At 35.4% G+C, this 24,553-nt stretch overlaps 1 protein-coding gene across 1 annotated transcript in view; it reads right to left on the minus strand.

The window, feature by feature from the left end:
* Positions 1–1,124: 1,124 nt before the first annotated feature.
* LOC145681775 (uncharacterized) overlaps positions 1,125–24,553 on the minus strand; it is an 88,378-nt gene continuing 64,949 nt past the window's right edge. The window contains exons 3-4 of the mRNA XM_081753387.1: positions 6,782–6,838; positions 1,125–1,627 (exon numbers count right to left, since the gene is read on the minus strand). Of these exons, the coding sequence (XP_081609513.1) occupies positions 1,476–1,627; positions 6,782–6,838 (209 nt within the window). The 3' untranslated portion in view covers positions 1,125–1,475. The remainder of the gene's footprint in view (positions 1,628–6,781; positions 6,839–24,553) is intronic.

Here is a 24,553-nt window from a genome sequence, read left to right on the forward strand (position 1 = left end):
TTCCGCTATGATTGTTGGCTCGAAATATTGCGATCTTAGTGGCGCGGAGTGGGTAGAAGTAGGTGTGGCGAAGCTGTGACGTATGGCTTCACGATTTTCTTCTATGGGCAGATCCTCTATCTTATAACATCCTTGATTTAACCCAAGACTGAAATCCACTACGACAGAGTATTGATCATTTCCGGCCCATGGACGATTGTAATGTCTTTCATTACCTGGCAATGCTGACCGCGAAAGTTGTTTTTGAGAGAGGGGAGAAACAAATAAAAATTAAATGGGAACAAATCAAAATTCTAAGCAAATAAGCAGGTTGTGGTGGCACTGGTCTGTGACGTCTTCATTGACATGTGATAGCAGGCGGCGTCATCTTGGTGAAAACCAACACTATCTAGTAGGATATGCTTTCTCTTCCCTCGAATAGCTTCTCTCAATCATGAACTAATATTTCAATAGCATTTTGTCCCCAACCAATCACCTTACAAACTGCTGTATGGTCATAATAACGGTCCTCGCCAATCAACGCACGCACTCGTGCTAGATTTTCATTTGTCACCTCGATTACAGATCTGCCACTTCAATGTTTATCTGTAGCGAGTTTTTTTTTCCTCCCGAAATTTCTTCATCCATCTCCTAACATTGTTAATGTCAAATGCCGCCTGCAGTCTGCTATGCATCTCTAGAGCTTGCCAACTCTGTATTTGCAAGCACTTGTTTACATCTCTGTTTTTCTCTGCTATTTCTTTAGTTATGTGCAAATAATAATAATAATAATAATAATAATAATAATAATAATAATAATAATAATAATAATAATAATAATAATAATAATAATAATAATGATAATAATAATAAACTGTGCTTTAGCAAATTAGCATATCACATGAGTGTGGTTTCATTGTAATTCGATGACAATATGAGGAGTTATTACGGCAGAAGCACAAGTTTTGAAAATAACCCTCGTAGCACGCTTATTAATTCGCAAATATAAATCAGAATGCCTTTGTATTTGTTACTTAGGGCGTGGGACAGCATGAATATCATTCTGAGTGTTTCCTAGAACAGGATTTTTTCTACTTTTTCTGTACTATTGTTACTGGTACTCTGCGTGCAAAACTAACTGAATATATTACACAAAACTATATAGATACTTTATTACGGCACGTGATAACTGTTACATGTACATGAATTTACGAAAATATTGACTACATACATTCAAACACATATATGAAAATATGAAATAAGCAAATATATATATAATACTTCAATCCTGAAAGAAGTATTATAACACCATCAAGTATTAAAAATAATCTATCAACAGATCAATGTGTATATATAGTTTATCAGCCTTAAATAATGACACTATCCTATGTCACGTGCACAACACTTTTTATTTGGTATTTATTTTATACTGTAAGATCTTGGACTTTCACTTCTGAGTCAAACTGTTAATTCCATTGCAGATACTGGGTAAGAAATTAGTCAGATTTGTCCTTCTTTTTGCATGCGACTCGGTTGACTTGATTGCGAACCACACCACTTGCTGTTCCAATCACTCCTGATCCAATAGAGCACGTGGTCGAAGCAACCATTTTCACTGTACCTACTCCCAGTCCGACAGCTCCAGCACCTGTAAAACGACAAATTATTATTATTATTATTATTATTATTATTATTATTATTATTATTATTATTATTATTATTATTATTATTATTATTATTATTACTATTTCCTAATACCGTAATATTATATATTCTACAGTATTATACGAAGACGTCAAGAAAATTCCAGACGTTTTGGTCTATCGTGGGAGTGAGTGGGGCTGGAGTCATCTTGGTGTTAGAACGTCACATTCAGTACACATACAGCTCGGATTTGGTGCCAAGGGACTACCACCTCTTCCCAGTGATAAAGTAATGGCTCGCTACACAACGCTTTAATACTGACGAAGAACTGCACACTAATGTCAGCCAGTGATTGAAATCGCAGGCTGCATATTTCTACCGCGACGATATTGAAAAATTTGTGCCACGGCATGACAAGTGCCTTAATTTGAATGACGATTATGTGGTAAAATAGACTAAGAGTGTACCTTTCACATGTATATAATACAATTTGAATTGTTCATTCTGTTACCTTTTTTACTTCAAAACGTCTTTTACTATCTGAACAGCCCTGGTACAAGGCAAGTCAAAATGATGGAAATTTATTTTGTGAAATCTAATCAACGTATGTTATTGTGAGATATGTACTAAGAAAGGTAAGCTGCCAAAATTTTCTTTGTACGGAAATGCCGTTGCATACTAATCACTAGGACCCGGAAGTTGAAGAACTAAAATTTTCCTAAAAAGACCTAAAGGTATCTGAAAAAGGACATAAACACTAGAAAAAAGGACGTAAAAATAAGACACAATTTAATTGAAATTACATATTTAATGAACATAATGCTCAAGGAATACAAGTTTCTGGTAGGTTATCAGTCTGACCTTCTTCCACAAACTGAAGTACAAACTAAAATAAGAAAACTTCCCCACCCTCACTCCTCCTTGCTGGAGGACATTGTTACGCCTCCTTATCTGACTTCTGATTGTTGCAGATCTGGTCTTATCAGTCCAGTCGTTGAAGAATGTCTTTTCATTGTATTTTCTTTACTAAAGAAAAAATGTTTAAGAGTTTAAAAGATGGAGATGATTCGAATTAATGGCCAGTAAATTTATTGTTGAAAGATGATGTGAAAAAAAAAAAAGAAAAAAGACGTTAAGACCTATGAAAAGCTTTTAAAAACAGCAATAAACAGTAAAACGCTGAATCCCCCCCTAAAAAAAAAGACAAATAAAATCCACCATTTTCTGGCCTACAATGACCCAAAACGAACATATGTTAAGCCTCGTCTTCGGGCACTCGTAAAAAAGAGGATATTTCCTCAACTTCCGGGCCCTACTAATCACAGACTTGTTTACATGATAATCAAGCACACACAAAGATCTCGGTTCTGCAGTCCACACCATTTTCCTTAACTGCTCGCTGCAGGGGCGTAAATAAGGGCCCCGCAGACCCCGCATTGCGGGGGGCCTCAAGCAATCAGGGGGCCCCAAATCGTAAAATGGAACGTAGAGAAGGGGCCCCGCTCCACGCTGTCTGCGGGAGGGCTCCCAAGCCTTTAGTTACGCCACTGGCTCACTGCTGACTCTTAGCGGTAAAAAGTGAAAATACTATGGGGGAACTAAACTTTCAAAGTTAACCTTTCGAAGCGCATGTCTCACAGTAGCATATATTTATCATTAGGATTTCACAGATTTACAGAATAATTCTGAAATCGGGTCCATCATTTTGGCTTGCCCTGTATACCAGGTGGACGATGTATCTTGATATACCTTGCAATTTTTACCAAGAAACGCTGAAAATTTGTACCATGCAAATAGTTTGGCATACTCTATAATACCAGAAGGTTAATGATGTTGCGAAATCAACACAAAATTGTATCTTTTCAAATAGCACTACGCCAGGTTCTTACACATTTTAAATCAACACGTTACAAGAAAACTTACAATATTACATTAATTATTCGGTGTTGCATACTAAGGACGCTACAGCATTATAAACATCCAAATTTTGCAGGTTTCTAGAGCAATAATAAATCAAGTGGGACAGATGGGTCAAAGCACATCCCAAGTACTTTTAGTATCTATAATGCTATGATCATGATACGATGGATTTCGAATGAATACGAACAAAGTTAGAATGGATTAAAAATTTGAATTTTTTTAAAAGCTTTTATTTCTAACAACTGCTAAGATAAGTATCTCATTCAAATGCATATATTGTTTTCAATGGATGTGAAGATCGCAATGCCATTTACAGCAATTTGGTATCTTAAATCGTTCTGGAGATATCGTAAAAACTGTTAAAGTTTGCAACACCGTTTGAAATTATGTAATTCCGAGTACTTGTAATTAAACCTACCAAATAGTATTATTGTAATGTTATAGAATCAAAATAAATAAAAAAATGTTTAAAAAATTCTTATTGAAGCACCATCATATTTTACCATTTTTCATTGCTATAGCATCAACTAGTACTGCAAAAATAATCTCTGAAGCAAAGCAAAAAGCAGACGATGTAGGCCACCTGCTCTTTTAGCAGTGCTCTGATTGGTTAATTCCTAGATTCCCTCAGGAGATAATGAAATGAAATCTTTTAAATGAAATGAAGTTTTACGTCCCACGATTATGCCGGCTAGGCTAAAGGAGATGGTAATTATGAGAAATGGTGGAACGAACGTGGGAGGAAGCAGAAGAACCCCGAGAAAACCTATGCAGACGGTGTTTGTCCACTACAAAGCCCACTTGCAGCGAGCTAGGATCGAATCAACGATCCCATGCACCAGAGCTGAACGCTCTACCACTGAGCCACCGTGATCCGTCTCAAGAGATAATGTACTGATAACACTGTCCAAAAATAACTACCAATATTTCCTACTGGCATTATTCAAGAAAATACAATATTGTGTATATGTATACATACGCGAGGGAGCAAGCCTATCCAAAATTAAAATCCGAAAGCCGCCTCTGAGGAGACATCGTCTCATATAGTCCCGATGCTGAAAAGGCACTTTTAAATCCCTCCCCAAAAAATCAATCAATCGTAGGAAACCTATTTAATGTACCATCTTTTCAACAACTCTAATCAGTATTAGCCCACTTATGTTACAGATCTCCTACAAATGGTACGGTTCAATCCCTGTACGTACATTCAAATTATTTTTGCGTGATGTATTTAAGGCCAGTGTCAACAAGAGATAATGGCCAATGGACAGGTTAAAATTTCCAATACTATTTGCTGTTCATTTGCTTTCGCTGGGTTTCAAAGTCGTGAGCTGCATATGGAACTTATAATAGTTAGTGTCTGCATTGACTTATAAACAGTGCTTTTGTGTGTGGGGGGGGGGGGATACGCGTACCCTTTAACTTTGGGACAGATGCACTCCATATTATGCGAATTATGGAATCTGCAGATTTAGATGCTAAGCACATAGTGATAGTAACTCACAACCTCATACTCAAGCATATCTTAATAATTTCTTAAAAGACTTGTGACTCTCGAAAGACTAAAAAACTTCTGGGATCACGTCTCAGAGAAAATAATGTACTTACACCTGGTACATAATATTCAGCGTTCAGAAATCACAGTGAAGACTTCAGTGACTTTTTTGGTTGAAGAAGGCTTAGTGGTGTTTTGCAAAGACATCGCAGTACTATTGAAAAACTGGGAGTTCAAATGTTTGCAGCAACGTAAGCAGCCCGTAACCACGGGGAGCTAAAGAGGGCTGGGACGCCCTAAATTTTCACGGTAGGGCTTGCAAATTAACTATAATACGGTTGGACCGGCCCCCTAACTTCTACTGGCCCTCCTACATTTTTGGGCTGGCTACAGGCCTGGACCTAAGAGGGGAAACTTTCTAGTGGGATCGAAGAACACTGTGAGTGAGCATTTGGTTGACCCATATCACATTTTATTACCTCCACTATACGTAAAATTAGTACTTATGAAGCAGTATGTGAAAGCATTGAGCAAGGAAACTGTTTCCAATACCTGTGTAGCCAATTCCCAAACATTAAGTTGAAAGAAGGGATATTTGTTAGACCGGATACACATAAGTTAATGTCTAATGAACATTTCAACAAGTACAGTGACGGGAATAGAACAGCAAGCTTGGAGAAGTTTGAAAAATGTGTGCCATTTCCTTAACCAGAATAAGCACCCCGAATTCAAAGAAACAGTGGAAGATATGCTACAGAATATTAAGCTCCATTAGCTTAAAACTCTCGAATAGCGTTATCAAGCTCATTGGGAAAAACCATGATGTCTGACTACTGCTGGAGCGTCACATGTTGAGAAGAGGCGTAGACATGTCAGGCGTTCATTCACAAACAAACGTTAAAGGAAGTAATACGTCTGCTCGGTAACTTTCCGGTTCCAACTTCTTACTATGTATATTGCATTGTACTGTATATATATATATGCTTCTTGTAATAACATAAGTATGTCATGTTTAATTTTTTTTTTTTTTTTTTTTTTTTTACGTTTTAACTGTTTCATTCTGACTCCATCTTAATGTAGTCGCTTTCCGATTTCATTGGGTACAAATGATGATGATTGTGAAGAAACCTCATTTTAAGTGGCATCAATTTATTCAGAAAATCATATTTTCATACAAACTCCAGACAAAAAGTAAAAATTTGTCGATCTTTCTTCAAAGTACGTTAAAATTTCAATATTGATCTTTAACGAAATTGGAGGGAGTACGCAAGTGCTTTTAAACCCTACATCAATGTCCTCCTTTTACCATACAATACCAATGCATGCATATGATTTTATACTATATATATATATATATATATAGGTGTGTGTGTGATTTGGCAAACTATGGGCCGCGGGCCAAAGAAGGATCTATCCGGGCCGCCACATGATTTTGAATCTGACGAATGTAAAGAATACCAGACGTACTCTCTTACCCTCAAATATAATCTTTTCCGGGTCCTAAAAATAGTTCGGGAGGATTTTTGAAGAAATGTAGAAATGTCTTCTTTCTGGGGAGAGTGCTGAAACAACTTCCCGACTTGTATCATTGTTATTTTTAATAAATTATATTGGCCTGCCTATTTTTTTTCTTTTTCTGTATATACTAATACATAACTGTGATTGGAAAAACCACTTCAAAGTTTACATACTTCAGTTCACTTCACCACAAGTTTTAGTTTTTAGCGTTTTTTATATACTAACCAACATTATAGACTCCAGAAGCTGTTTTCCACAAAAGTCCAGGAGGTTTTTGCGACTCTGGAAAGATAAGAATAGAAAATAATTAAATTGATCACAAATAACACTTAAGCATATGCTACATAACTTCAAAACTAATACATCATTATTAAACCGACTTTCCAGCTTACAGCAATGGCCGTATGCACATGCAAATATGGACAATTTTCGTCAGCCATTTGGCACTTAGTAGTATCTACTGCAGGCATGTGCAAGTTGGAACAGGGATGGGCCAATTACAGAATACTTACTGGAGTCGAGGGCCGTATGAGACAATGTATAGTATTTTCGTAACGATCGAATGGCCATATTTAATGGAGAAACCCGTTCATCGTACACTAACATCACAGGAACACAAAAACTTATAAAGGTAACCAAAATATTTATTTACGAAAGAAAAACAGAAAGAAATCTATTTATTAATCGTTTTAGTGGAGGAATTTGATTCTTCATGTTTTGAACTAGTCTCTCAAAATTCCGTGGTACACTGGATGTTCCAACACGGATGATATTTTCGAAGGTGGACATCAGTTATCCAGGAAATACTTTCAATTCAGTTTAAGATTATGCAAGAATTATATTTTCAATAAAGGGTCAGTGGACCGGGACTGGTCCGGGAACCGGCTGTGAACTAACTACATTTTTGTTTAGTGCAGAGCCGGATTTAAGTTTGAGGAGGCCATAAGCTATTGAAAGTAATGGGGGCCCTTTATATGTTCAGCGATTCTTTGTCTATGACGAATTGACTACACTGCAGTCTGCAGCTGTATGCTACATGTTGTCATGCAGAACGTAGGCACCCTATATACTATGTAAAGAGACTAGCAAACTGTGATGTATTTTAGGAAGAAGGCTAGCAAGAAGGTTCCCAATTACTTACATCATAGGAACTTACAGAACACAAAACGCAGTTACTGGAAGGTTAGATAGATTATATTGTAATTGCTTTTATCTTCTATTTCCGAAGTATTATATACATCCAGTTTTCTTTTCTTTCAATTTTTTGGGGGTCCCCAAGAGAGAGAAGGGCTCTTATCTATAGGTATAAGAGTTCTTTCAGTTTGGTTTTGCAATATAAAAGTCCGGCCTCCCTGAAAAAGTCTTAGGCTCCCCAGTGCTAAAAGTGACATTAGATGAGGTGACGGTATGGAACAAATATAACCCCTTAGAGCAGTAATTTTGACAGAACCCTAAACAGCATCTTTATTCTTGTCATTTTTGCACCATTTTTGACGGGAAAATCTATAGAAAGAGAGAGAGAGAGAGAGAAAGAGAGAGGACTAATATGTCAATGTTTTACTCCCCAATATCATCAGCCTAGTATTCAATAAATATTGTTTTCCGTTGAATTCCATTGTATTGTATTGTATTCCATTAGTATTTAATGATTCTTTCCAATCTAATTTCCATTTTCAAAAACTTCTTCTGGTCTCGTCTCGTCTCTTGGTCAACACTAAGTTTCTTATAATTGTAAACGCAGAAGTCCAGACAATATGAAAATAATAATTTGGAATTTAAACAAAGAGTTCTGTCAACGCCGGATTCAAGTTAAACATTTTAAGGCGGGTGGTACGGCATTTAGATTTTTCTTTTCTTTTCTTTTTTTTTTTTGAGAGGGATAGAATTACTCACACAAATGTTGAAAAAAATCAAGAGCACAAATTCTGCCATTGAATAGGGTGATAGGGATTTTTTCTGTAGACAAATCAGTTATTTGTACCGGTATGCCATACCGACCGATTTTCGAACTTTCGGATGCATAACCGGCTCACTTTAAGCACTGAGGCCTCCCAAGAAAAAATTGCTAGGTATATCATTGTGTCATAGGTTTCGAAACACTTCCTCCTTTACTCCTCATTTTCGAAGAAAGAAAAAAAAAACTATTTCTCTTTGAATAAATTTCGTGTATAAAAACAGTACGAACTTCTAATATAGTTGTTATGAAAAGTATGGAGAATTTGTGAACACATTGAAACTTCTAGCATGAAAATTGCAAAAATTCCCAGTTTCGTTATAGATTTAGAAACAAACCTTTTTTCTCCCTATTTTCCTAAAAATCTTCCGCTTCCCTTCGAATCAAGTAACATAAATTTTGTGCGTAATGACAGCGCAAACGTTTTTAGTATACACGGGCAGGACGGATCCAGGATTGTCCGAGGGGGGGGTGGGGTGCACCAATAACTACCGAAATAACCAATCATACTCACTCTTCAAAGTGACATGTGACAGTATTCTTTACCCCTGACGCTAATACATAGAACGGGGCGGGGTATTTTAAAGAGGGTCGCAATTGGAATGGAGGACAAAAATGTCCTTCTCTTCTGCCTTTTGTTTTCTTTTCTACTTTAAAAATGTTATATTGTTTTGCTTGGTGAATCCTTTTGCTTCAACCTTCAGAAAATCAACTTAAACTTGCTTTTGCAAAGCTCTCTTTTCTTTTAAGCCCCAAACGGAAACATGATGGCAGAAAGTTTCGGAATGTGTTGCTGTTTTCACTGCTAATTTCTCATTTTAGATAGTGTATATTTACAACGAACGGGGGGAGGGGTGCAGTGCACTTTTGCACCCCCTAAATCCGGCCCTGTACACGGGTGTGAAATGTTTAGAATTTGTGAGCACATTGCGAGCTCCATCATGAAAATACTGAAAACGCATTAATTCCTATCATTCACCAATTGTTTCCCTTCAACCTGCAACTCCAAGAGAAGAATAATCTTGCTTTTTCATCATTATTGTCATTTTCATGTTCAGCACCCTAATCTAAAAATAGCTGTTTACACTTCATGTTACATAAAACTTCCTAAAATTTATAATAAATAAAGGAAATCTTTTATATCACACGGTTATGACGGCTAGTCTAAAGCAGACAGTGATGATGAAAATGAATGAAATGGTGAAATGAAGAAAGCGCGAGAACCCCAAGAAAACCCACGCACACAGTGTTTGTCCATCACAAAACTCGCTTGGCGCGAGCTGGGATCGAACCAAAGACCCCATGCAGCAGAGGTGAACTCTCGACCACTGAGACACTGCGATCCCCTAAAATTTGTAGAAAAAAAATTACAAAAGAATAGGTGGGATGAGAGCATAAAAAGAAACAAGGTAAACCCTAAGAAAAGCCACGGATATTAAGTTGTTCACCATAAACTCGTAGCCTAGGATTCAAATCCGGACACAGAACCAGAAATAAATGTTCTACCTCTGAGCCACCGTGCTCTGCCTTAATAATATGATACAAGAACAGTACACTTCATTTTCGTTCAATGGAAACCAGTGTTGAAAGCGTTTTGTACTACTTCCGGTCTGAATAGAAAAGTAAATGTAGGTATGGATTAGTCTATATGCCTGGGACGAAGACTCCATTAAAAAAAAAAAAAAAAGAAAGAACTACTTATTGCTATACGCTGGTGAAGTAAACGTCATTTCCGCTTCCTGTTCAGCTAGCTGGTTACAAACAAACCAGCTTCGAGCGGGTTATATGAAGAAGTTTACATGGCACTCGCCTATGAAAATGATTTGTTTCGTATTCGTATATAACCATAACAGTTTAAGAGGTACATGCAATGTGTTTTTTTTTTTTTTTTTCAAGAATGAAATTAGAAATATTGTACTATATAGCATATTAACGAGAAACAAAAACAAAGCCACACTGTACAAAAAGTGATATAGTGATTAATTACTTATTGGGCGAACAGATATAGCTCAATCTTTTTGAAGAACACTTTCTCTCCTTGAATATTCTGCCAGAAAGAAATTAAAATACACATATTTTTCCAAAGCTCCCTTGCTCTATCTTTTTGTTGTTGTTGTTGTTGTTGTTTGTTTGTTTGTTTGTTTGTTTGACACGTTTAGGCTAATTTCGCTGTTTAATATATATTAATACTCGGAACACTGAAAAATCGTTTCTTAGTAAACTGATAATTGAATCACACGCTTAAAGGCATACTATAATCTTCGAACAGTGCCTGCCCCAGCATGGAGTGTGATACTCACCTGCCTCCGCTCTTTCCGATCCTCACCAGCGTAAGTTCGATAACAATTTTACCTTTGTGATTATATATATGTGTACAAATTTGAAACTCTTGATACAATTGAGATTTGCAGGCAATGGATGATTTTAAAATTGGTAAATCAGCATTACACATATACATATGTAGGACAACCGCATTTAAGTAATCACAACCTAACCTAACCGTACCTTACCACATATGAATTTCGATAAGAGTATAGTACAGACAATATAGTAAAGTTTAAACCGAATTTGTTAATTTGTCTCATCCCGTTTGACATAAAATATAATTGCTCCATCCTATCGTTCTACGCTAAGTACACATGAAAAATACGGGATCATTATTTGTAAATTTATGTGTAAAATTTGTCTAATCTACGAAAATACTTCTGTGCAAGAAAATTATGTAGAGGGAGAACATAGAAACAGCGTTAAAAAGGTGACATGGTTACTAAGAAATTGAAATGCAAATCCACTTGTAGTGACTACTAGCTCTGGCTTGGGTACGCTTTTCGTACCTGTCTTTCTTTCACGCATACCCAACTTCACTGATTCGCCGCTCCCTACAGATGCATCCTTACATGCGCTCGAGCTTCAAGTTGCCCTTTATCATCATAAATGTAGTGTTACGTGAAGTGACCACCCAGCGTAAATTGGCACGTGTTCTTATGAATTTTAATATATGTATATGCTGGCATGTTACAAATCTGTACGTCGTTTGTGTTAGACGCAAAGAAAATAATTCAGATAACATTAGGACATTATATAGGATAGTTACAGAGTTATACATTTTAAATTATTTAATTATTTCTGGTGACGCATTTTAACTTTACCAGTGCCAAGCAAAGAATGGACACCCGCTAACAAAAGAATGAAGAATAAATTAGCAAATTATTTCCACGAAGATACTAAGTTTCTGAGATTATGTATTCGTAATTGTATGCTTTAAAATGCATTGTTTATTCTAGCGTTGTATTTTTTTGTTCCGAATATCTGATCACTAATTTTATAAACAAGTTTCTTCATATTAAACATTTTCACTGAAGCTAAACAAACAATATGACAGAAGTATATAGCATAACCATTTTCAATAATTTTAATTAAACTACTCAATCTAAAATTATTATTACGGGGCGCTCATGTACATGGTTGTGATTCTCACTCACTTGTTGTTCAGCAAGTTATTGGCGATTGAAGGACTTAAAATGTTGAGTAATTTTATTTCATATTATGATAAATATAGCCTTCCTCTACGTATAAAGTAAATATATTCACTGCTATTCGTGAACATGTAGCCTTTTTTTTTTTTTCATTCATTCATAATTTTAAGTTCGTCTTTTACAAGACTCACAGCTGCCACAACAACGCCATTGAAACTGCCTTGACAAACACCTTAGCAACAGATTGTTTGTAACCAATATGGCTGCGCCCAGTAAAATTCACAGCAGACGACTTCAGCAGCTTCGTATACGCTGCTGAAGTCGTCTGCTGTGAATTTTACTGGGCGCAGCCATATTGGTTACAAACAATCTGTTGCTAAGGTGTTTGTCAAGGCAGTTTCAATGGCGTTGTATGTGGCAGTTGTTGAGGCTACATATTTAACGAGTAGCAGTAAATATATTTAATTTATACTTACAGAAAGGCCATATTTATCATAATATGAAACAAAATTACTCTATATTTTAATTCCTTCAATCGCCAATAACTTGCTGGACAAGAAGTGAGTGAGAATCCCACGCATGTATATGAGCGCACCATAATAATAATTTTAGATTGAGTTTAATTAAAATTATTGAAAATTGTTACGCTATATACTTCTGTCATATTTTTGTTTAGCTTCAGTGAAAATGTTTAATATGGAAGAAACTTAATTTTTATAAAATTAGTGATCAGATATTCGGAACAAAGGAATGCAGCGCTAAAATAACCAATGCATTTTAAAGTATACAATTGCGAATACATAATCTCACAAACTTAGCATCTTCGTGTAGATAATTACTTAATTTATTCTTCATCCTTTTGTTAGCGAGTGTCCATTCTTTGTTTGGTACTGTTAAAGTTGAAATGCGTCACCAGAAATAATTAAATAATTTAAAAGGTATAACTCTCTAATTATCCTATATAATGCCCTAATGTTATCTGATTTTTTTTTTTTTTTTTTTTTTTTGCGTCTACCACAAACGGCGTACGGATTTGTAACATTCCATATTATACATGTATTAAAATTCATAAGGAGAATACGTACCTACTTACGCTGGGTGGTCACTTCACGTAACACTACATCTATGATAATTAAGGGCAGCTTGAAGCTCAAGCGATATAAAATGCATCTGTAGGGATCAGGCAGATCAGTGAAGTTGGGGATGTATGAAAGAAAGACAGGTACGAAAAGCGTACACTAGCCAGGCCTAGTAATCACTACAAGTGGATTTGTATTTCAATTTCTTAGTAACCATGGTACATTTTTAACGCTGTCTCTATGTTCTCCCTCTACATATATAATTTTCTTGCACAGAAGTATTTTCGTAGATTAGACAAATTTTACACATACTTTTTCAAAAAAATAATCCTGTATTTTTTATATGCATACTTAGCGTAGATCGATAGGATCGAACAATTATATTTTATGTCAAACGGGATGAGACAAAGTAACAAGTCCGGTTTAAATTTTACTATATTACCTGTCCCAACATTCATATGGTGAGGTTAGGTTAGCTTGTGATTGCTTAAATGTGGTTGTCTTACATATATATGTGTAACGCCATTAACCAATTTTAAAATCATCCATTGCCTGTAAATCTCAATTATATCAAGAGTTTCAAAGTTTTACACACATATATATACCCACAAAGGTAAAATTGTTATCGAACTTACGCTAGTGAGGATCGGAATGAGCGGAGGCAGGCGAGTATCACACTCCATGCTAGGGCAGGCACTGTTCGAAGATTATAGTATGCGTTTAAACGTGTGATTCAATTATCAGTTTACTAAGAAACGATTTTACAGTGTTCTGAGTATTAATATATATTAAACAGCGAAATTAGCCTAAAAATGTCACAAACAAACGAACAAAAAAAGATAGAGCAAGGGAGCTTTTGCTAAAAATATGTGTATTTTAATTTCTTTCTGGCAGAATATGTAAGGAGAGAAAGTGTTCTTCAAAAAGGATGAGATATATCTGTTCGCCCAATAAGTAATTAATCATTATATCGCATTCTAATTTCTTGGGAAATCAAAAAATAAACAAAGAAAAAAATGCATATACCCCTTAAACTGTTATGGTTATATCCGAAAACAAAACAAATCATTTTCATAGCCGAGTACCGTGTAAGCTTCTTCATATAACCCGCTTAAAGCTGGTTTGTTTGTAACCAGCTAGCTGAACAGGAAGCGGAAATGACGTTTACATCACCAGCGTATTTATCACCGGTTTGGCTCTATGGAGGTCAACACTAAAGCCGGAAGTAGTAGATTTCTACTACTTAGTAGTAGATAGACTTCCGGTTTTAATAGATAGACAAGAGTGAAGTTGGAATCTATTCTTGGAGCACTGAATTCATACATGCATAGGAGTGCAAAAGTAGGAAAAAGTTATAAGGATTCCTGTTTTCTTTATTAGTAGTTATGTATTACATAATGAGTTCTTGATTAAAGAAAAAAATACAATAACTTTATGAGATCACAATCACGATGATATAAGAACTACAATTAAGTACAACATCTGAGATTCTCAAGGTGCCGGTTTTCAGCATTTACTCATTCCTGCAGTCTAGTTTCTACACTCAAGCCCACTTCGCACAGAAGTTTTTATTATTATAAATTTCTTAGCACAGTTATCTTATGAAATTAGTCATATCGTCGATAGTGCGTGGTTTCCTCGAAAATATTTGACAACCCTTCCCCGAAAAAGTACATTGGAGTAGGATCTAATGATCGTGGTGGCCATTCAATTGACTCTCGTCGACCTGTCCAACGACGACTGAGCAATTCCTTGTGAAGAAACTCACGCACTGTTACAGTATAATGAAGAGGAGCTCCATCTTGCTGTAAACAGAAGTCGTCATTATCATGTTGTCACTGTAATTATGTAATAACAGTGCCCCGTAGCATGTTAAAATACAGGTCGTAGGTAACAATTCTGTTTCAAAATACAGGTCTCATGGTCACTTTCCGTGAAAGGCTCGCCCAAACTATAGCCCCAGATTAATTCAATTGTTATTTAAGGGTTACATGCTGGTGTTCTGCCTCTTAACAGCATCTGAAAGTTTAAAATTCGCTTCGTCTGTCTAACACACTTATCGAGTGATGCTATCACATTTTCTTTCTGCATTCAACATTACCTCGCAGAATTATAATCGGCGATCTGGATCATCCTCTAATAATTCTTGAAATAATTTTGGCGGATGCATCTTCAAAACTGAACATTGCATAAGACGCTTCAAAAAGCTACGGGAAATGTCTAACTAACGAGAAACTCTCCTCTTTCATTGTTTTGAGCTTTCGATAAATGCGTGTGCAACTAACATTTCATTGTCCTGGACAGGGGCGTACGCAGGGAGTGGGTCCTGGGGGCACGGACCCACCCCCCAAAATCCCGACTTTTTAATAAATGTAGTCTACTTTTAGGGGCAATTTTAGAAATTTTCATATAATTTAGCCTCAAATTGTATTTGGATCCCCCCCTGAAACGCTTTAGACCCCTTCCGAAATAAATTCCTGCGTACGTCTCTGGTCCTGGGTATTAACACTAACCGTTAATCACTCTTTGGCGCTTTACAGATGGAGCCAGTTCCATCAAATTTATTGTGTCATCTGTACAATGTTAGTCTACTTGGTGGAAGTGTATGAAATTCTGTAGCCCATTTCTGTCGAACTATTTTTTTTTTTTTTTTTTTTTTTTGCGCATTTTCTATCTCCCAATACTGTTTGATTATCCATTTACGTTAGCAGAGCTTCCTCGTGCCTAAGTGGTTAGCGTACGCGTTTTTGGCGTGGGAATCCGGAATTCGATTCCCGGTGGGAGCTCATGTTCTTCGGATCCCACGTTAACATGTAGGTCCACGTCTGATATAGCCTCGTTGCTAAAAGGGACTCTACCATCAAATCAACAACAACAATCCACTTCCGTTAATCGATGATTAAATTAATTAATAACCATGATCATGTGACAACTAATAAACTGTATAAGTATTTTCCCCCCTTGTATATACATGGTACTTCAGATTTCTCTTGACAGAGGACGGACGGATGGAAAAAGCCATTTTACTTATGCATATTTCCGATAATATAATTTTTATTGTATCTGCACAATTGAGAAGAGATCTTACCTAAAGGAGAAGATAAGAAACAAATCACACAAAGCCTATCTATAGCATGAAACTTCTTGTGCTAATTCAAACAGGTATATGTAACAGTTGAAATTATGTAAAAAGAACGAACGAAGAAAAACAGTGAAAGAAGAAAACATGAAAAGAAAAACGAACTTTGTTTTAAACAAAAGAAAGAAAAATAAACAACTTTCTTTCCTTCGTTCTTTCTGTATTTCTTTCTTGCTTTCTTTCGGAAGGAAATGAAAAATATGAGAAAGGAATAATTGGAACATTCCTGAAGAAACCTGAAGAAAGAGAAAAGAAAGTTAAAGAAAGGGAGAAACAAACGTAAAGAAAGAAATGAAAAAAGAAAAAATGGCATACTGACGAAGTAAGTTACACTTGGCATTTGCACAAAAATAAATGCAGAATTATCTTGTGCTATCTGCTTTCCTGGTTTACAGTTTGAATTTTGCTGTTTATGTGTGTATGTCACCAGAGATAAAAATTATCCGTTGGATATCAGAAGCAAACATTCCATTACTTCACCGAGTGTGTAGTTAACTCTAATCTACTTAAACTGTATACATGTGTTGATATTAATAATAATAAATGTAAATTGGATATTTAATATAGGGCTCCCATTTTAGCAACTGTTAGGAAATATGTCCCTATAAATACTAAAAAACAAAATTCTACTTAAAATAAAGTTAAGATTTATTGTTCTTTTCCAATTGACTTTTCATAAACCTGCCAACTTATACAGTAATACAGAAGATATATTCGACATTTATATTTGTCACATAAGGACCCTATTGCTGTTACTAGTTTTGAAAACATTTCTCAATCGAAAATATACTGAAAAACTCCTGAAATGCAAGGTAAATATTTAGCTAAACACTGGTGTAGTAATTAGGTTAATCTTGATTCACAGCAAATTATATATGAGCATTTTAAAAGAAAAATTAAGTTTGCAATGAACTTCTAGTGACAACTGATCTGAATTAATTTACAATTTTTCTAATAGTTGTCTCCGTAATCGTATGTATTCTCAATATTTATGTATTGAAAACTGTATCGTATTTTCAATATGTAATTATAAAATTTTCAGTAAATTGAATTTCACATTTTTTTATACGGTTGTGCTTAGGTGTTTAACGTATAGTTTATGAAATATTAAATGGTTATTTTCTGTGCATAGACTGTCAAATCAAAAATACGGCAAAATTACACATTTATGGAAAACATGACTTTTAAAGTTTGTTATTGTATCAAAATCGCTCCCTGGAATACTGGTATTACTGCCATGCGAAAATGCCACCAGGTAGAGCTCGCTTCTCTCTCTGTATTCTCTTTTGAGTGATGATAACTCAAAATTTCGATTTTTTGAGTTGTAAGTGCCTTCCAGCGGGTGTGCGATATCATAACACGCATCACTAACTTATTCTAATATTGGCCCATACATAAATTAAAGTCTGTACCATTAGTATCATTTAATTTACATTTCATTACTTATTATTAAACTCATATATTACCAAAACACAATGTAATCATTTTGTGGGCCATTGAGTATGCATCTGTACCAGAATCAGAATAGGAAAATAATGAGCTCTAAATATTTGGGATAATTAGTTTTGCAAACACCAGCAAAGAATCATTTTAAATGAAAATATCCATAAACTGTACTTGTTCCATTGATATTAATGGCTTAAGTTTAGAGTTTCCCCTCCAGTTTCAAACCTACAAAATACAGTAAAAACGTTAAAACGTGCAGTCTTACTATACGGATCCATAGTATAAGTAGTAGTGATAGGAGTATGAGTAGTAGTAGTAGTAGTAGTAGTAGGAACGAGTTAGAAGCCCCACAGGGGTTCGTTGGGTTCTGTTCTCGACATAAAATGGGCATGCTGCTGAATCATCGAACCTTCCTCGTCTTGCAAATGGTACCCACTTCCATATATCTTTTCTCGTATTAAACATAACTTTACTGCCAAACTTACACACCTAAATATCACATAAGAACTCTAAATAATCAATTCTTGCCCCATTTCTCCAGTAAATTTTCCTAATTTTTATATAAAAAAACGGAGGGTCAACGCAAAACTTAACCGATATTAATTTGTTGTGATTATATGTGTAATAATACATAACATTATACGGAGCAAAACTGGTTCGAAGACATTTAACAATACTATAATTTTGAAGTCATTGAATCGGGAAAACCAAATTACATTTTTGTTGACTCTCCTAAAATATTAATAATTTAAATACGTAGTAAAATATTGTGCAGTGCTTGGAAATACAGTAATTTTACTCCGTGAAAGGAAGGACTAAACCAAAAATCATGTTAGTCGCCTTTGCCATGCTTTCAAAATTTCAATTTCCTCTACCAGTAAAAGTAGTAATTTGAACTGTAATGATAAAACAGCCAAAAGCATATATTTGGTTCTAATATAATTTTGAAGAATCTTCTCAGCCAAAATAAGGGTTCCGCTTAGGTTAATGCTCAAGATTTACTAATTAACAAACAGATTGAACAAGTTAAATCACTGATGAAATAAGAGGTACTTTTCTCACTTCAGATATCTTCCCAAATTGTTATTTTAATAGATTATCTTCAGCAAATTTAGTTCAATGCTTCTTTTCGAACTTTATTAATTGGACTTCAAAGTTGTCAATCATACCGTATTAGGAAAATCGCTAAACTTCTTCCGACACAAAAATTATGCACTACCGGCTTCCATTTGCAATCACCTTCAACCAAGGTTCGTATATACACTACTGTATTTAATCTCAATCCCAGTTCACATGCCTATTTCCATGGCAACCTTTACATTAAACCATACGGGAATGTCAACATATACGAGACTATGAATATAATCCACCTATTTTCAACACTCATCGAATTTACTGATTGAATAATTTTGAAATTATTTTTTTATTTAAAGAAATCGAATATTTAAAATACTATAATATTAAAATTATATAAATTTACACAATTTAGAAAAATCTAAATATATGCATTTCAATGAGTAACAAAATTGGGTCATTAGCAAGGATTTTATAAAATAGAGGATCTGCCCTTACAACAAAATCTTGAAGTCATACGTCACAGTTTTGCCACCCCTACTCTGCCCACTCCACCCAATAAGATCGCAATGTTTTGAGCCAACAATCATGGCGGAAACGAAAGTAGCCAATCAGACGATGGCAGAAACGAGAGTAGCCAATCAGACGTGCCGATGCTCGATTGTTTTTCGGCTTCATCGATTTAATAGGATGAAGATACATATGGGCAGATCCTCTATTTATAACATCCTTGGTCATTAGTATCATTCTGGCCACATATAAACTAGTCATATCAGAACACGACTAAGTGACATAAATGAAAACCTAGAAATATTGAATAAATATTACGAAGTTGTCAACAAATTATGCAATTATGCAAATATTTATTGCAAGAAAAATTAAAAATGGTATTCCTACAAGTGTTTAAATCGATGACAGAGAAATCATTTAATGCAATATACAGCACGGTAATTGTCTCAAACAGGGACGTACGGAAGGGGGGGGACACGGGGGTCCGGACCCCCCCCCCCCGAAATTTCGACTTTTTAAAAATTTAGCCTAATTTTAGGGGCAATTTTAGCAATTTTAATATAAAATAGCTTCATATTTAGTTTGAACCCCCCCCCCGAAATAAATTCCTGGGTACGCTACTGGTCTCAAAGTCACAGAAAACAGGAGCAGAATTATCTCTATCTGTTTAAAACTTCGCGGTGGACATTACTTTCAGAGTTGACAGAACAAGGGAACAAATTTAACTGAAATGGTGAAGAGTTTCTAAAAATAAATAAACCATAATAGTACAAAACTACTAAAAACGATTTGAAACATTTCTGAAGCTGAAAATGGAAAAAGGTGGATGAAGGAACATTGTCAAATTATGAATAGTAATATCTAAAATTATAAAATTATGTAAACTTAAAGCTGGAAACTAAACTTTTACTTCATCAATAAAATTATCAAGAAAATATTTTATTAGGAACGCATATATTTCTATATTTAAGTTAGATTTACTTGTACTTAGGGAAAGGGGGAATCCTACGGCCTACCCTATATTTGCACTGATTTTAAGTTTAAGCAGCGCAGATCATTGGAAAACTTCAAAGGAAATATGCGTCATATTGGTTCAAAATCAAATACATTTTTATAACGAAAATTATCCTGGAAGATTTATATGGGGGGAGCAGGGCAAATTCATCCTTTCATTTTTGACATGCTTTAACCCCAAGCAATTAGAATGATTGTAAAAACCTAAAATATACGAGCCATATTGCTATAATAATAATAATAATAATAATAATAATAATAATAATAATAATAATAATAATAATAATAATAATAATAATAATAATAATAATAATAATAAAGTTGGTGAAAGTTATTGAGGAATCTTATTTTATATTATTTAAATCATGAGAATTCAAACTTTAGGGAACTGAACCTCTTTTACTCACTTATATTAATCAATTTCAACCGAAACCAATGGGGATAATAGGACCATTTTAAAGAAAATATCTCCGATGTTGACAAAAGATCGGATAATTTTTACATAGTTCATATTGTGCGAAGTTGCAATATGGGTTGGATTTTAACCCTTTTTACCACTTTATTCTTGATAACTTGCAACCCTAAACATAGACTAATTTCTGAATGTGGAAGGCACATACCAAGATTAATAGGGATGCATTCGAGTCGAGTCGAGTCGAGATTTAAGCCTGTCTCGACTCGTCTCGAGAAAATGTTGTCTCGACTCGTGTCTCGACTCGAAAATATGTTTCTGTCTCGACTCGTGTCTCGACTCGACAGTCTCTGTCTCGACTCGACTCGAATTCGAGTCGAGACGTCTCGAAATTCGAGTCGAGACAAAATGTACGAGTTAAAATATACGCACACATAAGCCAGACCATCATGACTACCTACCTAATTGTCAGTATGTCGACTTTTGGCATGGATAAAAACGGCGACACGTCTTGGCATACACGCAATGATCCTTGATAGGTCGCTGGAGAGAGCTGGCACCACATGTGCTCACTCAGTCACCTAATTCCCGTAAATTCCGGGAAGGGGGGCGATGTGTTCTGACGTCACGTTCAATCACATCTCACAAGGGACATCACTCAAATGTCCGGCTCCAATTTCAATGAAACTTTTTTTGCTGATAGAAGGCATGTATGCATCATTACTTGTGATGACAAATTTTTGCCATGGTCCATGTTTTCTATTTTTTTAATAACTTTTAAGAGTTGTGATGTGGTTATTAGAGATTACCACAGAAGTCCCTTACTACCCTTTGTAAACGGAGCGTTAATGAAGAAAAGTGAAGAAAAACCATGTGGATACATATAAGTCCTGGGGGGAAGTCGTATGGTAGATATGACCTTGATGGCAGCCATCTTGAAATTCGCCATTTTGAATTAAGGACAAGTTTTCAAAATGGGAATAGGGTAATATGATACATAATTTCGGGCTAGAATTTAATTAGAAAAATAATGGTGAGATTAGTTTTAAGATACACCCATTTGGGGGAAAGTTACCGGCATATTAATTGTTTTTACTTACTGTGTGCGTAAGACCCTTCTTACTTTCGTCTCAAGACCTGTAAATCGATCGCAACGGCAGAGCCCGGTTTCGCACTAGTGTTTAGAAATCTTTAAACTCACTTGAGGCAATATTTGTGGATTATTGTATTGTATTTTGCCTTTAATTAAATTTGAACCCACTTCATGATCTTGTGTAAAGTATCACTAAAAGAGAATTTCTGTTTTTATGGAGAACGTAAGCATAGCAATTATAAAAGGTGAGTAAGGTGCGTATGTATTTATAAGAAAGTTTATTTTACGAGTCTTTTGTGGTTCCGCCAACCTATTCTTTAGTTTTTTTTTTTTTTTCAAAATACTCATATCTCATAAATAAAAGAGCTATTATAAAATCTCTTACCACTATTCTTTAATACTTATAAAATTTTATTTATTGTAAAAGCACTGGCGAGATATTTCTTATCGCCCACTAAAATTATGGTGGAGCTCATTCGTGGCTAACGGTTAGCATACTTGCCTTTGGCGTGGGAAACCTGGGCTTGATTCCCGGTGGGAGTTCATGAGGTTCGGATTCCACGTTAATCAGTAGGTCCATGTCTCACATAGCCTCGCTGCTGAACGGGACGTTAAAATCAGAATCAATTCAACTCAAAATTAGGGTTTTGACTTTATTATGATGTCATTAGTTTAAACGCCCAACTGCCCAGTAATTATAAACATTGACTACATTATAAAATTGTAATTTGTGACGACTAAAGTATCAGAAATTAAAGATTATTCTTTGGGTTTTGGAACATTTTGACAAACGTGAAAAACTGCTACTGCACCGATACAACACACCTTTTGGATCTGTCATTGTGTAAAGTGATACAAACTAAAGAAGAATTACAACTTTATGAAATTGTATTAGGACTTATTATTTAGAAATAAACACCAAATAAGTGTAATAGTTCATATCCGTATCAAATACCAAGTTTATGATGAATCAACTACACAAAGTAGGATCCAAAAACGCTCATTGCAATTTGTTCCATCCTTCAGTCGAACCAGGAACTGAAACATAAAGAGTGACATTTTTTTTTTTAAAGATACTTTGTCCAGCTAAGTATTGTGAAGGTTTATGACAGTAGAAGGAATTGCATTCCATTATAAAAGCGCAATTTCACAACTTTATGTACACATTACTAAATATCGAACACCCTTGTCCATATGATTAGCGTGCGCGTCTTTGGTGCGGAAGACCTAGGTTCGATTTCCGATGGGAACTCCTGTGGTTCTGAACCCACGTTAATTTGTAAGTTCACGTCTCATATAGCCTTGATGCTGAAAGGGACACTAAACTCTAATCTAATACTAAATACAAATATTTAAAGAAAAATGATGACGCACCAAGATGACGTGAATTTGGCTATTAAATCCATTTTGTGTTTTCAGTTATTTTCTAGTAGTATTCTTTCTAGGCATCCTTTGAAAAGACAGTGATGCAAATTTCGTAACTGCGAATTCCTGTTAGAAGCCATGAAATTATCCGATTAGATGCAAAATTTCCCGTCCACTAAAATAGATACCGTAAATTTACAATATCTAACAATAAATAATTTTGAAAGATATCGCTTTCGAGGGAAAAAATGAAGTGAAATCTTTGAGTTTTACGTCCCACGGTTATGCCGGTTAGGCTAAAGGAGAGGGGTGATGATGAGAAATTAGTGAAATCGTGGAATGAAGAAAGTGGGAGGAACGGAAGAACCCCGAGGAAACCCACGCACACGGTGTTTGTCCACCACAAAGTTTACTTGGTACGAGCTGGGATCGAACCAGGGTCTCCAAGCACCAGACGTGAACGATCTACCACTGAGCCACCGCGGCCCCGCTTTAGAGGGGCCATGACGTATAGTTGAACTCATTCTCGTAGTATGAAAGGCATTATTTATAATTATGCATGATAGGATCACAAACAAAATTTTAAAATATTATGTGCACTTTCTTTTAACAAACATTATATTGTCTTTTATGGTGTGGAAGGGAATGTTATGTTCGAAAAAAAAGTCCTTAACACGATTCTTGTTGCTACACACTGCATGTTTCTAGCCACAGAAAAGATGCAGCGATAGGTAGGCTATTTTTCAATTGCTTTACATTAGCTTGATGTTTCAAGTCTTTTGTGTGTTTCTGAAGTTCACTTTTACCACAAAAGAGCTCAATATTAACATGTCTTACATAGCTTTGGTTCGATTCTCAACACGGACTGCAACTACCCGTTAAATTGTGCATCCGAAAGGCACTCTTTGTTAAACCTCGCTTATCACCGCTCATCTTAATAATATATATAACTTCACCGCGAAGCAAATGTTGCATTTCTCTCTTTCATCCTAACACAAAACAAAACTAACCACAGCTGTGACACGAAGGAGCTATTTCGAAAAGAAACAAGCTGTGCTTCATAGAGATGTGTACCAAATGATAGAAGTATAAAGTATTGTTTTCTTTCCTGTTTATTGATATCAGTTGGTGTTCTTAATGAGTTTACTCATTAGTTTAGAAAGAGTATATATGGAATTTGGACATATGTTGTACGTATTCTCCTGAGAAATTGATGAGACCAGAAAAATTATAAGGACAGATGGAATAGGTTTAAGCGCATCTACGTGACTTTATCAAATATTTATTCTCCATAATGGTACCACGCGGAAAACTTGGTATAGGCCTACTTCGGATGGTTTTGATATTTCTTCTGATCATTAAAACAACAATGGTACCTGTGTGCGTGCAGAAATGCAAAAGCACAAGGTAACTTCCTATTTGTTTTGGAAACAAC

Source organism: Thermobia domestica, chromosome 3 (assembly GCF_964235325.1).
Source record: "Thermobia domestica chromosome 3, izTheDome1.hap1.1, whole genome shotgun sequence".
Classification (NCBI taxonomy): Eukaryota; Metazoa; Arthropoda; class Insecta; order Zygentoma; family Lepismatidae; genus Thermobia; species Thermobia domestica.